A 13,441-nucleotide genomic window follows, 5' to 3' on the forward strand; every position below is an offset into this window, starting at 1 on the left:
GTGTTTTGAAGGTTTTGGAAGTAAGATTATTCTCGAGGTTTGGCAGGACAGAGAACTGGGTTGTCCTCCAAATTGTGGCTGAACATTTTTAACAGGTAAAGTGATAATGGCTCTTCAAAATCTTTATAAAAGTTCCTGGAATATCCATCTGTACCAGGTGCTTTGTTATTTTTCAAATTCATGTAATTCCTTGGGATATATTTTTTGATTAAGAAGTGTTTGATGTTCCTCTCCAAATTTTTAAAGTTGAATGTTTTGTAAATGTTGTTGTACTGGGGTTATATCTGGTGAGGAAGTGAAAAACTTCTGAAAAATGATATTTTTTTTCTATATTATATTCTTTAGAGCTGAACTTCTTGATGAATTATACCTCAGCAATTTTGTGTAGATACCTGTCTTGGAAACTCCTTTGTTCAAGAACGGCCACCGTCATCGACAGTGTTCTGGGGGGTTAGAATGTTTCCCCACTGGTTTCTGTATATGGGCATTCCTGATATCAGATTCGTGTCCCTTTTTTCTTTTGCGTAGAGACTGGCCTGTTTGTCCTATGCAGCAGCGCATTGCTGGCAAATGATGACATCTATCACATTGGAAGATGAGCATGTGTGGACCTCAGATGCTGTGGATGGCATTATTAAGTCCTGTAATAGTGTTGCCAGAGTTGGTGAAGACATTTTTATTCTCACAGGCTTTTGCCTGCTAAGTTAAAGGTGGTTTTATCTACGATCTCTGCCTCTGTATTTTTATTGTATCTTAAAAACGAAATCTATGGTTTTATACTGTATTGTGGTTTTAAATTGTGTTGGGCTCTGAATGTGCACGGACACTGGAAGGGTGGGGTGTACATTTCTATATAAATACAAATTAAATCTGCCTATCTGTAGGAACAAGGCAGCTGAAGCATGCACCGCCATGAGTACAGAGAGAGAGGTTGGTGTAAAACGGCACATACATACAGATGGTAAAGCCGTACCATCTGTATGTATGTTTACGTATGTATGTATGTAAAATCAGTGACTAACACAACAGAAATATTAAAGTCTTAAAGCAAAATGTTTTGGCTTCCACCTTCTTCAGTTGCTCTGATATATGAATCAAAGGGCATTGTAGCTATTTCTGTAGTCACTTTAATAAGTATATGGTTTAGGGTGCAATCCTATACATGTTTAGACAAAAATAAGTCCTACAACTCCCAGGGTCCTCCAGCCGAGGCTGGGAGTTGTAGGATTTTTTCTGTCTAAGCATGCATAGGATTGCATGCTAAGCGATTAACTGCATCCTTGCCATGCAGAACAAACTTGTCTGAGGTGCTGTCTGATGCGTTTAAAATGGCTATGCACACGCACTTAGTTGCAAATCTAAATATATCTACATCTCGATGGGGTTGGACTCAATGGTCTTGTAGGCCCCTTCCAAGCCTACTATTCTATGATTCTGTTGTGTGTGTGTGGAGATAGATATATACACGGACACACACTTTTGTCAGTTGCACATCTAAATATATCTATATATTGTGTGTGGAGATTATATATATATATATATGCAACACACACACTTTTCTCAGCTGCGTAGCTGAGGGCTGCTTAGGAAGGCAGGGGGCGAAAGCTGGCGGCCTTCCCTGCCTACCTGTGCGCGTGTTTGCGCTTCCCCACGCCGGGAGGGGGGGAGGGCACTGCGAAGATCAAGGCGACCCCCCGACCCAAACAAGGGGCGAGCGCCACTCTGCACGTGGCCAGGGGCACTCTTGCGCGATTGCTTCAGCCGTGCTCCTTGGCCGTGTGAAGAAAAGAGAGAAGAGAAGGAAGGGGCGCTTTAGCGAGGCTGGGAACGGCAGAAGCCGCCGCCGCCGCCGCCGCCGCCCATTTCACCTCAGGGGCTTGTTCTTTCCCCTCTTCTCGCCGCCTTCCCGCCAAGAAGCCGCTCACTTGCCTGCTCGCCCGCGGGGAGGAAATACACCAAACCCGCCGCCGCCGCCCCTTTCGCGGCCTCGGTGAGGGGCGGGCCTCGCTCCGCGCTGCGGACGGCCCCGGCCGTGCCTTTCTATCCCCTCAGCCGGCCTGAACCGAGTCGGCCCTGGGCTCCGCCCCGCCGCCCTGCCCGGATCCCTCCGCCGCGCCTCTCGCCTCGCCTCGCCTGGCTCGCCCTCCCTGGTGGCGGCCAGCAGCCGGCCCGGCGCTTGTCTCCTCCTCCTTCCCCGCCTTCCCTCGCTCCTGAGAGGCGGAGGAGACGACGGCGGCGGCGGGGGGCCCTGAAGGAAGAACCAGCCGCAGCAGCAAGCAGCCGCAGCAGCGACGAGCTCGCCCCCCTCAGAGCCGGCCATGTCCCTCAAGCAGTCGCCTCAGCCGCCGCCGCCGCCGCCGCCAGCAGCAGCGGCAGCAGCAACGTCGTCGTCTCCTCAGCCGCCGCCGCCGCCGCCGCCGCCGCAACAGGGGGCGGCCCAGTCGGCAGGCAGCAGCCGCAAACCCCCCGGTGGTGGTGGTGGTGGTAGCAGCAGCGGCGGACCAGGCCCCGGCCCCGGCCCAGGACCGAGCGGGATCCCGGCTGGAGGAGGAGGAGGAGGAGGAAGGCAGAATCTAGGCAGGTGGGTGAAGGCGCCGCCGGCCCAGCGAAGGGAATGGCGCTCGGGCAGGTTTTCTTCTCCGAGGTGGAGGAGGAGGAGGAAGGTCCGCAGCAGGAGAAGCTGCTGGCCTGGGTCGGGCTTGGCCAGGTCGGGGCTGCCTCTCCTTTTTTCTCGCACCTGGTAAGTTTTGCTGGGGGGAAATGGGTGCCCAGGCCTGGCTGGGGAGGGGGAAGAGGTGACAGGAGGCCTTAGGTGGGCCTTGGGGGGGGTGAGTGGGGGGAGGCGGATTGCTTAGCATCGCTGGGGGGGGTGTTTGGAGAGGAGGAGAAGAGGCCTCTCAGGACCCCACCCGAATTGTGTATTAATTTTTAGCCGGGTGGAGCCCTCGTAGGCCTCTTCTCTGCCTCCCCCACCCCACAGCGATACTAAGCAGCCCGACTCCCCCCACCCACCCCAAGGGCCACCTGAGGCCTCCTGTCACCTTTTCCCCTGCCCCAGCCAGGCCCAGGCACCCATTTTCCCCAACAAAACTTACCAGGTGCGAAGAGAGTATGCCAAGCAGGAGATGCCAAGCAATAGGTTGCCCCAACACTTAAAAGGGGTTCCATCCAGATTTAGTCATACTTAGAGTAGACTAGGGGTTAGGCAACGTGGTGCCCTCCGGATGTTTTGTGCTACAACTCGCACAATCCGTGACTGTGGGCCGTGCTGGCTGGGGCTGCTGGGAGTTGTAATTTGAACACATCTGGAGAGCACCAGGTTGGGGAAAGGCTTTATTACATCTAACTTCATGTACAGTATCTCAACAGTATCTACACGGGCCAATTAATAATAGTATCTTCTTGGTGTGTGTAAATGCTGTATAAATACTATGGACAAGATTAAGGCTTGCAGCTCTGTGTACACACTTACCTGGGAGTAAGCTTCACTAAACACACTGGGACTTGCTTTTGAGTAAACACGCATAGAATCTCTGTTGGTATAGAGGTGGCTTCTTCAGGAGGGGAGAGCAGAGGATTATCAGGACCCATCCAGATTAATAATAATAATAATAATAATAATACTGTTGTTGTTCAAATATTAATGATGAGGTTAGGAAAAGCATGTTGACAAATGTAATTCTTTTTCCTCTCCCAAATATCTGGCCACTATAGAAATAATGGGTGATGGGCACCCTCCCCCTTACCTCCCAAGCCTGCCTCCCTTATCAAAATTGCATAGTAAACAGCCTGGCAACATTTGGGGGAGGGGGAGGCGAGGGTGGCATTGCTTGAAGGAAGGGGTGGCACCTGCAAGAGGGCTGCGATGTGGTAGGGGCATTTAGTACCTGGTAGTGCCTGGTAACAGAGGCTGTTAGAAAGGGGGAAACTAGAGGTATCAGTGCTATGTCTCTAGTGGAATGGACTTATGCTTTCATTGTAGTAAAGTGTTCCCCCCTCCCCTGAGTCTCTTAAGAAGTGTGGGGGGGTGCAATTAATCAGTGGCTAATGTTGATCTGGAATAACCAGTATTTGGAGGCGGGGGGAGGTTTCCATGTTCGGTGTCCCTCTGGGAAGAAAATAGGGGATATCCTCCTCCAAGCTGGCTGTGCTTGGTATGTGTGTGTAATGGGGGTGGGGTAGGGGCAGCATCTGGCAGTGCCCCTGGAAGAGGAGGGCAGAATGCCTGGTGGGGGTGCTTAGTGAATGGCATTAGACAGAGTAGGGAGAGGCAGGCAAAGGCCTCCATGTTGGGCATCTGCTAAGGAAGGAGAAATCCGCATAGTTCTGTTGTCTTGAGTAGGGGTGAAGGAGGAGAAGCAAAGGGGTGAAGGAGGAGAAGCAAAGGGGTGAAGGAGGAGAAGCAAAGGGATATCTTTGGCTGGCACTGCCTGGGGGGAAAGCAAAGAAGGCCTTTAGAATGGGCAAGCAACATTTTGGCATTGCTGGAGGGTGGTGGATGAGAATAGGGATGAGCAGTCTTGCTAGATGAGGGGAGGGGAGCTGTCCTGGCATCCCCCCCCCCAAGCCTTTTCAGGAATGGGGGTGGGTGGGCGAAGTAGGGATTGCTGGGAAAGGTACAGGCTGGCTTGGAAGCCGCCAGCAAGCCATGTCGGCAGGAGGCCTATCCTCTCTTCCTTCTCAAGGCCGCGGCTGCAGCAGTGTGTCTGGTCGGGCCTGGCCTGGCCTGGGAAGGACGTTGGTGCTGTCTCAGGTGTCTGTCTAGAGAGGAGGCTTTTGAGCTTCTCCTTTCCCCTGGTGAGTGCTGGAGATAGTTGGTGTGTGTGTGTGTGTGTGGGGGGGGACTTTTGCCCTTCAAGATTTGGTAGGGAGAAAGCTCTCGGCCTGGGCAGAAGGCCCCTCGATGACCATCTCCTTTGCCTGAAACGGGCCCCAGCCGTCTTTAATGCTGATGTTGCTGCTGCAGCCTTGAATGCAGAGAGTGACCATTTTATATTTTCGTGCTTTGAGATTCTCCCCTCCTCCCCCAAAATACTTGACGGTAGGCAGTGCAGTCTGGCTGGGCCTCTTTGCCAAAACCAAGGGGATTACCCCCACTTCGAATGAAAACAGACCTCTCTTGGCAAAAGAAAGGAAAGGTGATCTAGGTTAATCCTTGGCCCGCGTGTGTGGGGCTAAATTTCCCCACCAGCCAGGGTGGGAAATATTTTTATATGATGATTTCCAACGTCAATACTAACTTATTCAGAGCAACGCAGATTTTGAAGTGTATATAAAAATTACCATAGCATTAATGTACCTTAAAGTATTAAAATTATGCAACATAACATGCATAGACAGTAATGGAACTTATTGTCATGTTAGACTCTAAGCTGTGTGCCTGCTGGAAGCAATAGCATTTTGAGTCAAGTAACTTACTGTATTCATGGAAAAATAAACAAATGTATATATAAACAGAGATTGTGTTGCCTAGATGCATATATTTAATAACCTTAAAGGTGCTAGTTTTTTCCACCTCTTTTTTCATTTTATTTACTGAGACATACATAGCATGTCTACTGTTCACCTGACTGTCTAAATCTACTATCTAAAGAATACTTACTTGGAAGTAAGCCCTCTAATATCACTCATATTTGCTTCTAAATAAATGTGCTTTAAGACTGGGTTTTTAAGAGAAGGTTCCATTGAAACTGGTGGGATTTGATTGTATTTAAATACGCATCATGGCTGCTATCATCCTGTAGTCTGGATATCTCTCTGTCAAGCTAGCTTCTGTATTCATGAAGGCCACAGCCTTAAGCTGCACAGAAGTACATCCAAGGCTGTGTGTTGCCAATCCTTGCTTAGCTCAGCAGCTAAGAATCTGACCTGGGAACCAGGAAGCCACCAGTTTAAATGCTCCTTCTGGTGGCCATGGTCAACCTACTGTCTTTCAGCCTCTACTCACCCTCCACCCCCATCTGTAGTGCGGGGATAATCATATTGGTGATTAATGGCCCCTTCCAACATGGATTCTATGGTTGTAAGTATTACCAATATGGTATGTACTTTAGAATGTTCAAAGTGATACACACTTATATTCTATTTTAGGTCAGGATTTGACCATTTCTGTCTTTTGGGAGCCTATATTGCCTATTTTGCCACACAAAATGACCCTTTTGCAGGTTTTAATACAGCTGACACCACCCGGTAGTCAGTTTATTTGAGTTAAGGGGCATAACATACAAACCCCAAAGATATGTGACATTATATATCTCACAACAGGAATGAAATCACAAACAAGTTTTTACTGTAGCTTAGCTAAAATCTGTTATGGCTACGAAGGGGGAGGTTAAAATTGCTTTTTTTCCCGCAGTTGGTCCTTTCTGTTTCAGAAAAGGGAGACTAACTGCAGAATTTTGTCTACTCAGAAGTGGGTCTTACAGCTACAGTCCTATATGCACCTGAGAGTAAGTCCCATTGAACTCTGTAGGACTCATGAGTAGACATGTGAAGTTAGAAGTCCAGCTCTTAGGTGGGTGGCTTAAGAGAAAAATAGAAAAGGACTATTATGGGGAGGGGAGCATAATGCAGGACCGGTTTAGTGCCTTCATCTCCATTGAAATGTGGCCATATCTGCAATAGTGATGTCTGCATTCAACCATTAGATGAGATTACAACAGAAGTAACATCTCTTTTTTTTCAACTCCATTTACCTCTCTCAAGTTTCAATGTGATAAAATCATTCTTAATAAATCAAGCTATGCAGATGGTTTCCATGGTGGAGGTCTGTCTCAGGTTAATGCTTTTAAGTGAATAGGGGAAATAGTCCACATATTGAAAAAGCTGATGGTGAGCCAGTTGAAAAGCTTGTATCTAGAGAGGAGTAAAGCACCAGTTTTAAACTTAATGTGGGTTTCTAAAACAGGCTTATGTTCTGCATTTCTGTATGGAGTCCTTACCAGGTGCTGATAAGTCCTTACAATGGTAGCATGCTTTCTTGATCCCATGCTTGCTTTTAAATCTAGAGAGCTGTTGAGATGGGTGACTACTGCTCATAAGCTCTTGAATACCTTTTACTACCCTTCATGCTACTGCACTAGTTTAATGTACTGCTGAGGCAAAACATCCCGCTGCTGTCTGTTTTGAAGTTGTTTTTTGTGTTTGGAATGCAAACGAATAGTTCACTTTTAGTCACTGGAGGTAAAATCTAAAGGAACTGGGTATGGATATGCACATCTGTTCTTGTGACAGAAAATGGGAATGCTTGCTGTGCTTGACCTGTTAACCTTTTCCTTAAAACATTGGTTGGGAATACTACAACTTCCCCTATTCTAGAAAGTAGAAAAGCTATAGCAGAAGAATTCCCGGTACCACTACTCATCCTTCTTATAGAAAACTCGCATTTTAGACATGCATATTCATATTAGCAGACTGGGATCCAAAGGGCTACTGTATCAGCCTTGCAAATAAGCTCACCAATATTACTAGCCTGCTGGGGGCTGACAGAGGAGGGACAATGAGCTCCATCCCTCCTCATGCAGTCTGCTGCCTTGTGGGAGGGGGTGTTGCTCAGTGGTAGAGCACATGCTTTGCATGTGGAAGGTCCCAGGATTGATCCCTGACATCTCCAAGTAGGTCTGGAAAAATTCCTGCCTGAAACCCTGGAAAGCTGATGCCAGTCAGTGTTGATAATATTGGGCTAGATGGAACAGTGGTCTGGCTTGGTGTAAGGCAGCCTCCTATATTGGATGCAGCAGCTGCAGGATTTCAGTTAGAGGAGGGGTGGAATGCTCCACCCCTCCTCATCCAGCCCACTCAGTTGCTTGCATGCAATTCCTTGTCATCTATGGCTACCAGGCCAGTGCTTGAATCGGTTTTGTAATTCAGGCACTAGCCTGATAGCTGTAGGCAAGCAGGAATTCCATGCAGGCAAGCAAGTGAGAAGGGAGGAATGGAGCACTCTGTCACTCCTCAGCATCCAGCATCGAAACCAGGCAGGCTGCTAGAGGAGGGAAGCCCCCTCTTCCTGGCCAGTGTAAAATACTGCTCTCTTTTCCTCCTCTCCCTCCCTTTGTCAGACTAGTAACTTTTGGGGGCTTACTTACAAGGCTGTACTATAAGCACACCCAAGGATCTCTGTTAAGCCCATGGATTTCCCCCCACTTTGAATGCAGGCCTCTCATGTCATTTCTCCAATTGCTTTTGAATCCTGCCCCCCAGATTCAAAAGCAGTTTGACATAGGGCTCTATATTGGGCCTGTGGCACTAGTTTTGCATGGTTCTTTGGATCACAGTCAGGGTGTGTATGTATTTGGGAAGGACTGTGTTCAGTGGTACAGCATGTGCTTTGCATGCAAAAGGTTCAGTCTCTGGCTTCTCTAAGGAGGGCTAGGAAAGACTCATGCTTGAAACCCCAGAGAGCCGCTGCCTGTCAGTGTAGACAATACTGAGCTAGGTGGGCCAGGTGAGCTTGGCGTAAGGCAGCTTCCTATGTTGCTATTAATAATAGTGTTGCATAGTACATCTTGTGGCGTATGTCAGACTGATGTGTTCACAAGTTCATATTTTATATTCCAAGTCAGTTTCAATCTGATTAAATGCCAGAAAAACCTTTAGGGTGCAATCCTATGCATGTTTAGACAGAAAAATGTCCTACAACTCCCAGCATGGCTGGCTGGGGAATGCTGGGAGTTGTAGGACTTTTCTTCTGTCTAAACATGCATAGGATTGTGCCCTTAAAGTACTAAAAACCTGGGAGTTCAGTTGCCTGGCCTTGTCCCTGGCTAGAATATAATTCCAACAAATGTGTTGCTTGCAAACTCAGGGTGTTTAAAGATGTAGATTCTCCCTCATCTCTTAGTATTTATAGGAGCATTCTTACCCAATGTATATTTTATTTAAATATTACATCAACTGGTGTATGTCTTTTTACAATTGTTAACTGTAAAAGATTGGAATCTTTGCCCACCCTTTTGGGAGGATGGAAAAATTTACTCTTTTTACTACTTTTGAAATAATGAAATTACTATTTCAGCAGCAGCTTCATGAGGACTGATAAATGCACAATACAAATAGGCTACCGCTCCAAGTTGCTGCATCCCATTTTCTCCCCCAGCCAGTCAATTCAGGCTGAGTAGCATTTGGGGAAACTGTAATTGCCTGTTCTTTCAGCACCACAGATCTGAAATCAGGGAGGAAAGAGTGATGAGGGAGGGAGGGAGGGAGAGAGAGACCAGTTTTGTTGTCAGAGTGCACAGGTTGTGGTTTCTTTGCCCCAGGTAAGAGGGAGCAGAGGGGTCTGAATCATGGAACAGGTGGGAGGGAAAAGTAAGAAGAACTTCTATGCTAGGCGGCTGTCTTCCAATGTCTAGCAACTGCTCAAGGTTTGATTTCCACACGGCCAAACCTGAACTATCCTTGTTCCATAAACAGAAGCATTTGTGTTAATCTAATCTAGAGGAATGCCATTCAAGCCAAGCATTTAACTGATACAAAAAACAAAGGTGCTATTTAATTGTGAATTTGAAGAAAGATTCCAAAACAAATTGCAGGGTACCTGTGTTAGTCTGTTGCAGCAAAACCAACTAAGAGTTCTGTGGTACCTTAAAGACTAAGAAATGTATTATGGTGTAAACCCTTGTGGGTTAGAGTCCACTTCATGAGATGCATCACTCATCCTCAGTTGAGAGATAACTATACATATGGGGGTGGGGGAAGGAGTAAACACTAGGGTCAGATGTTATGAAATGCAAAAAGTACAGCCTGTGACAATTCAATTGAAGTTTAAATGTATGTGAAATAAACATGATGACCATTCACAACAGTGGTAATTGATAACACAATCACCAGACAAACAAAAACGTGGATACCCTTCCAAGTAATTTATTTGTTTAAAAAAATACCCTGCTTTTCTTTATAAAAATACACTCAAAATGGTTTACCAAAAAGTTCACAAAATACAGAACACAATAAAAACAGTTTAAATTACTAAGATCAATTTCATATAGTAAAACCAAGGGCAGGATAATTCAGCATGAAAACAGGGAGATAGAACTTTAACCCACACTAAAAACTTGGTGAAATAAAATATCTTAGCAACTCACCTGAAGCTGGTGGGTGGGGAGAGTATGTCAATCAAACCCCTCTAGAGAAGGTGTTCCATGATCTGAGAGCTGCAATAGAAAACGCTCTGTCTCACCAGTTGTGCTTCTGAAAGTGGTGGCATGCATACCAGACTCTGAGATATCAAATGCAGTGGGCAAGCTGGATAAGAAGTGAGGAGTCCTTCAAACATCCAGATCCCAATCATTTAAGAATTTGTAATGACATTACAGCTGTAGTAACCCTTAATCATAATATTTTAATGTCTTTGTAATCTTATTTAGGAAATATTTCCTTTAAAAAATAATAGAGGACCCAATTTAGATCAATACTTAAAAAATCTTAGGCCATCAGTTGGTTTGGTGTGAAATACTTAATTTCTCTCAGTTAATGCTGGTTTATTATTCTGTACATTTCCTTTTTGAGCAGCTGAACTTAATAAGGCAGTCTCTTTCGACCTGTCTGCTGAACTCATTAAGGCACTTAAACTGAGTTTGAGGAAGGGGTTGATAGCTGGCTGTAATGGAAAGCAGTTGCTAGGAATTTTATGGGGAAACCAAGCTTGAGTTATTGGAGTGACAAGCCATTTAGCAGGGCAGCTTCATAGTTAAAAGAATTTCACTTTCTATTCAGTGGTAAGTAAGATACTGGTCATGTTCAGGACTTTCGCTCACATACACAGCCATTTTGCTCCTGTCTTTGTGTGAGCTGTGATTAAACCCAGAAGTCTAACCATAGTTTCCCATCTCGTCAGAACCAGGAAAACATGATTACCAGCTTCTGTGGTAGGTTCAGAAAAAATGCTGCATTCGCAGGTGAATGTCTTCTTCATATCTCAGCTTATAAAGCCAAGAATATGATTGTCCAAAATGGGCCATTCACGCCATCTTTGGAGTGGTACCCTGTCTTTGGAATTCCCTCCTGAGGGAGGGCTTGCCTGGAGCTGCTGTCCCTGTTTTCTTCTTGGTGCCAGGTGAAGACCTTTTAAAAGTTATTTCAGTGTAAACTACTCTGGGAGCTATTTTGCTGAGGAGCAGTGAATAAGTTTTCCAAATATAATAATATATAAATCCAGGGCAGAATCAAACTCCCAATAACAAAATCAGTGTTTAAAAATTTGGATATCAGTTTGTCTAAAACAGGCGGAGAACCTGTGGCCTTCCAGATGTTGGACTGCAACCCCCATCATCCTGGCAGGGTCTGATGGGAGTTGAAGCCCAACAACATCTGGAGGGCTACTGGTTCTCCATCCATGGTTTAAAAGCTGCTACACTATTTAAAGTAATGAAAAGTCTTTAAAATCAAGTCTGAATGAAAATTCTGTACAGTAGTTGCTAATGGCCTATAGGCCTTCAGGCTTCCTTGAACTGTGGAGGGAAATAAATTGAAAAATATAAATGGAGAAGCTCCTCCAGAGCTCCAGGATTGCTAGAGAGAGTGTATAAAGGTAATGGTGTAAGGCTGAAGTCCTGTGTGCCCATACTTAGAAGGTAGCTCAGCTACTTCCAAATAAACATGCATAGAATAAATGATCTAAGGCTGCCTTCCCAAAGCTGGTGCCCTTCTGATGTATTGGACTACAACTCTCAGCATCCCCCAATCATCATGGCTAGATGGAGGGGTACTGGGAGTTGCAATCCAACACATCAGGAAGCACCAGGTTGGGGAAAGCTGCTGTAAGGACAACATTCCCTGACTGTCTTGGCCGGTGTATTTTAGTGGCTAGTGTTGTGTTTGGATGTGGGAAACTTCTGTTAAATCCCCATTCAGCTTTGAAGCCAAGTGGATGGCCATGGGTAAGCCAGCCCACCCTCTGTCATGATGGTGATGTTGCTCTGTGCTCCTTGAAATTATCTTTGCAGCGAAACAAATATATCTGATTTGATGTCATGTCTTCCACAGGAATACATATTTAATGTATGGTCAGTACTATTCCAAAATGAATTTTGAGTTTTTTATAAACGGACAGCTGGCTGTGTGTCTTAGACTGTATTTGATTTGTCCTCCTTGATGTTCTCAGAGTTTTTGTGCTAGAAACATCAGAGAAGCAAGTTCCTAGTTGCTCCTCCATTTACACAGAAATCGGTTTATTTAGAGCTTAGGCTTGGGTTGCTAACACACACTTACACCCCAGGCCTGAGCTCAGGTTACCTTAAGCAGCCTGAACATCATATACATACAAGCCGCCTTGGGTTTGCCACTCTCTGTCTTTTCTTGGATGGAATCTCAGTGCCTCTGCAAATGTAGAACTGAGGGAGAACATCTGAGTCTCCTCCAGCACAAGGCACAGTTGTCAACACTGTGTAAGAGCACAAAAGTAATTGAAGAACAGGTCTGAATGTACCAATTTGTCTGGTAAGCCAAACTGGTCGGAAGTAATGCCAGCTTATTCATCAGGGCAGAAGGTTTTTAAGCTTTGCTGCTTCTAAGGGAATCCATCAGCAGCAGCATTTTTAAAGAACCGCCTCTGCTACAAGTCCTGGCTGTGAACTAAAGCCGTTCTAGGCTTACATGCTGTGCTGAGTCTTAACACCTGCTGCTGGAAGCTTGGCAACTCAGCCACTGAAGTGCCTGCTACTTAGGTATTGCTGCTGGAAGGTAGGTGTATGCTCCTGTGGATTTAAAAGGGGAGTATGGTCGCTGGCTTCTCTGGCATTTTGGTAGCAGTGCACAGTTACTGCACATTATACACCAGCTTTCACCGTTCTGTTGTGCTCTGGTGTGACCAAGAGACAGAAGCCAGAATGGGTCTGTGCAGATAGGAGCAGGCTGGGTTCTCAATGGCTGAGGGTAGTGGGGATGCCAAGGCTGGGAGAGCGTTTGCCTGTCTTCCCAGTGGTGTGGCCTTGTGTTCTCTCATATGAGTTGTCATTTGCCCATGCAGGAAAGGGAAGGCACTTGGAGGTACTGTTGCAGTGAGGACCAATCCTGCCCCCACCCCTGATGCTGGGTGGCCTTGCCCTTACTGACAGCAGTCCTGTGTAGTTGGGGGGCGAGGGGGAATGCAAAGCATTGTGCTGCAGGGGTCTTTCCAGTATACTGGTTGCAAAGTCCTAATGACGAGCCTTTTATAGTAATGCTGCTCTGGATTCACTTGTAGAGATCTGTTGTCATTTCAAGAAATATTTTATGTAACTTCAGCAGCTGTTCTTGTGGGAGTTATGGCCTTATACCCAAGAATGGGCATTCCAACTGGAAGTAGGGCTTCAGAAGTGCTATTGACTGATGCTGGGCAGTTCACATAACTGCTTCATGATTTGCTTTGCCCAAACACAAGATGAGGCTAATTGAGGGCTCTTCAGAGTCCACTCTGTTGTTGCACATAAAGCACTTGAAGATACTCGAGTGGAAGGATCTA

At 46.2% G+C, this 13,441-nt stretch overlaps 1 protein-coding gene across 10 annotated transcripts in view; it reads left to right on the forward strand.

Annotated features, from left to right (window-relative positions):
* Positions 1 to 2,124: 2,124 nt before the first annotated feature.
* The window catches only part of ATXN2 (ataxin 2), a 66,269-nt gene continuing 54,952 nt past the window's right edge, over positions 2,125 to 13,441 (forward strand). For all 10 annotated transcript variants that reach the window (XM_084820086.1, XM_084820087.1, XM_084820091.1 and 7 more), the window contains exon 1: positions 2,125 to 2,581. In XM_084820086.1, the coding sequence (XP_084676212.1) occupies positions 2,319 to 2,581 (263 nt within the window). In that variant the 5' untranslated portion in view covers positions 2,125 to 2,318. The remainder of the gene's footprint in view (positions 2,582 to 13,441) is intronic.

This window comes from Heloderma suspectum, chromosome 13 (assembly GCF_057233095.1).
Source record: "Heloderma suspectum isolate Gila_16-S chromosome 13, 16-S_ref, whole genome shotgun sequence".
NCBI lineage: Eukaryota > Metazoa > Chordata > Lepidosauria > Squamata > Helodermatidae > Heloderma > Heloderma suspectum.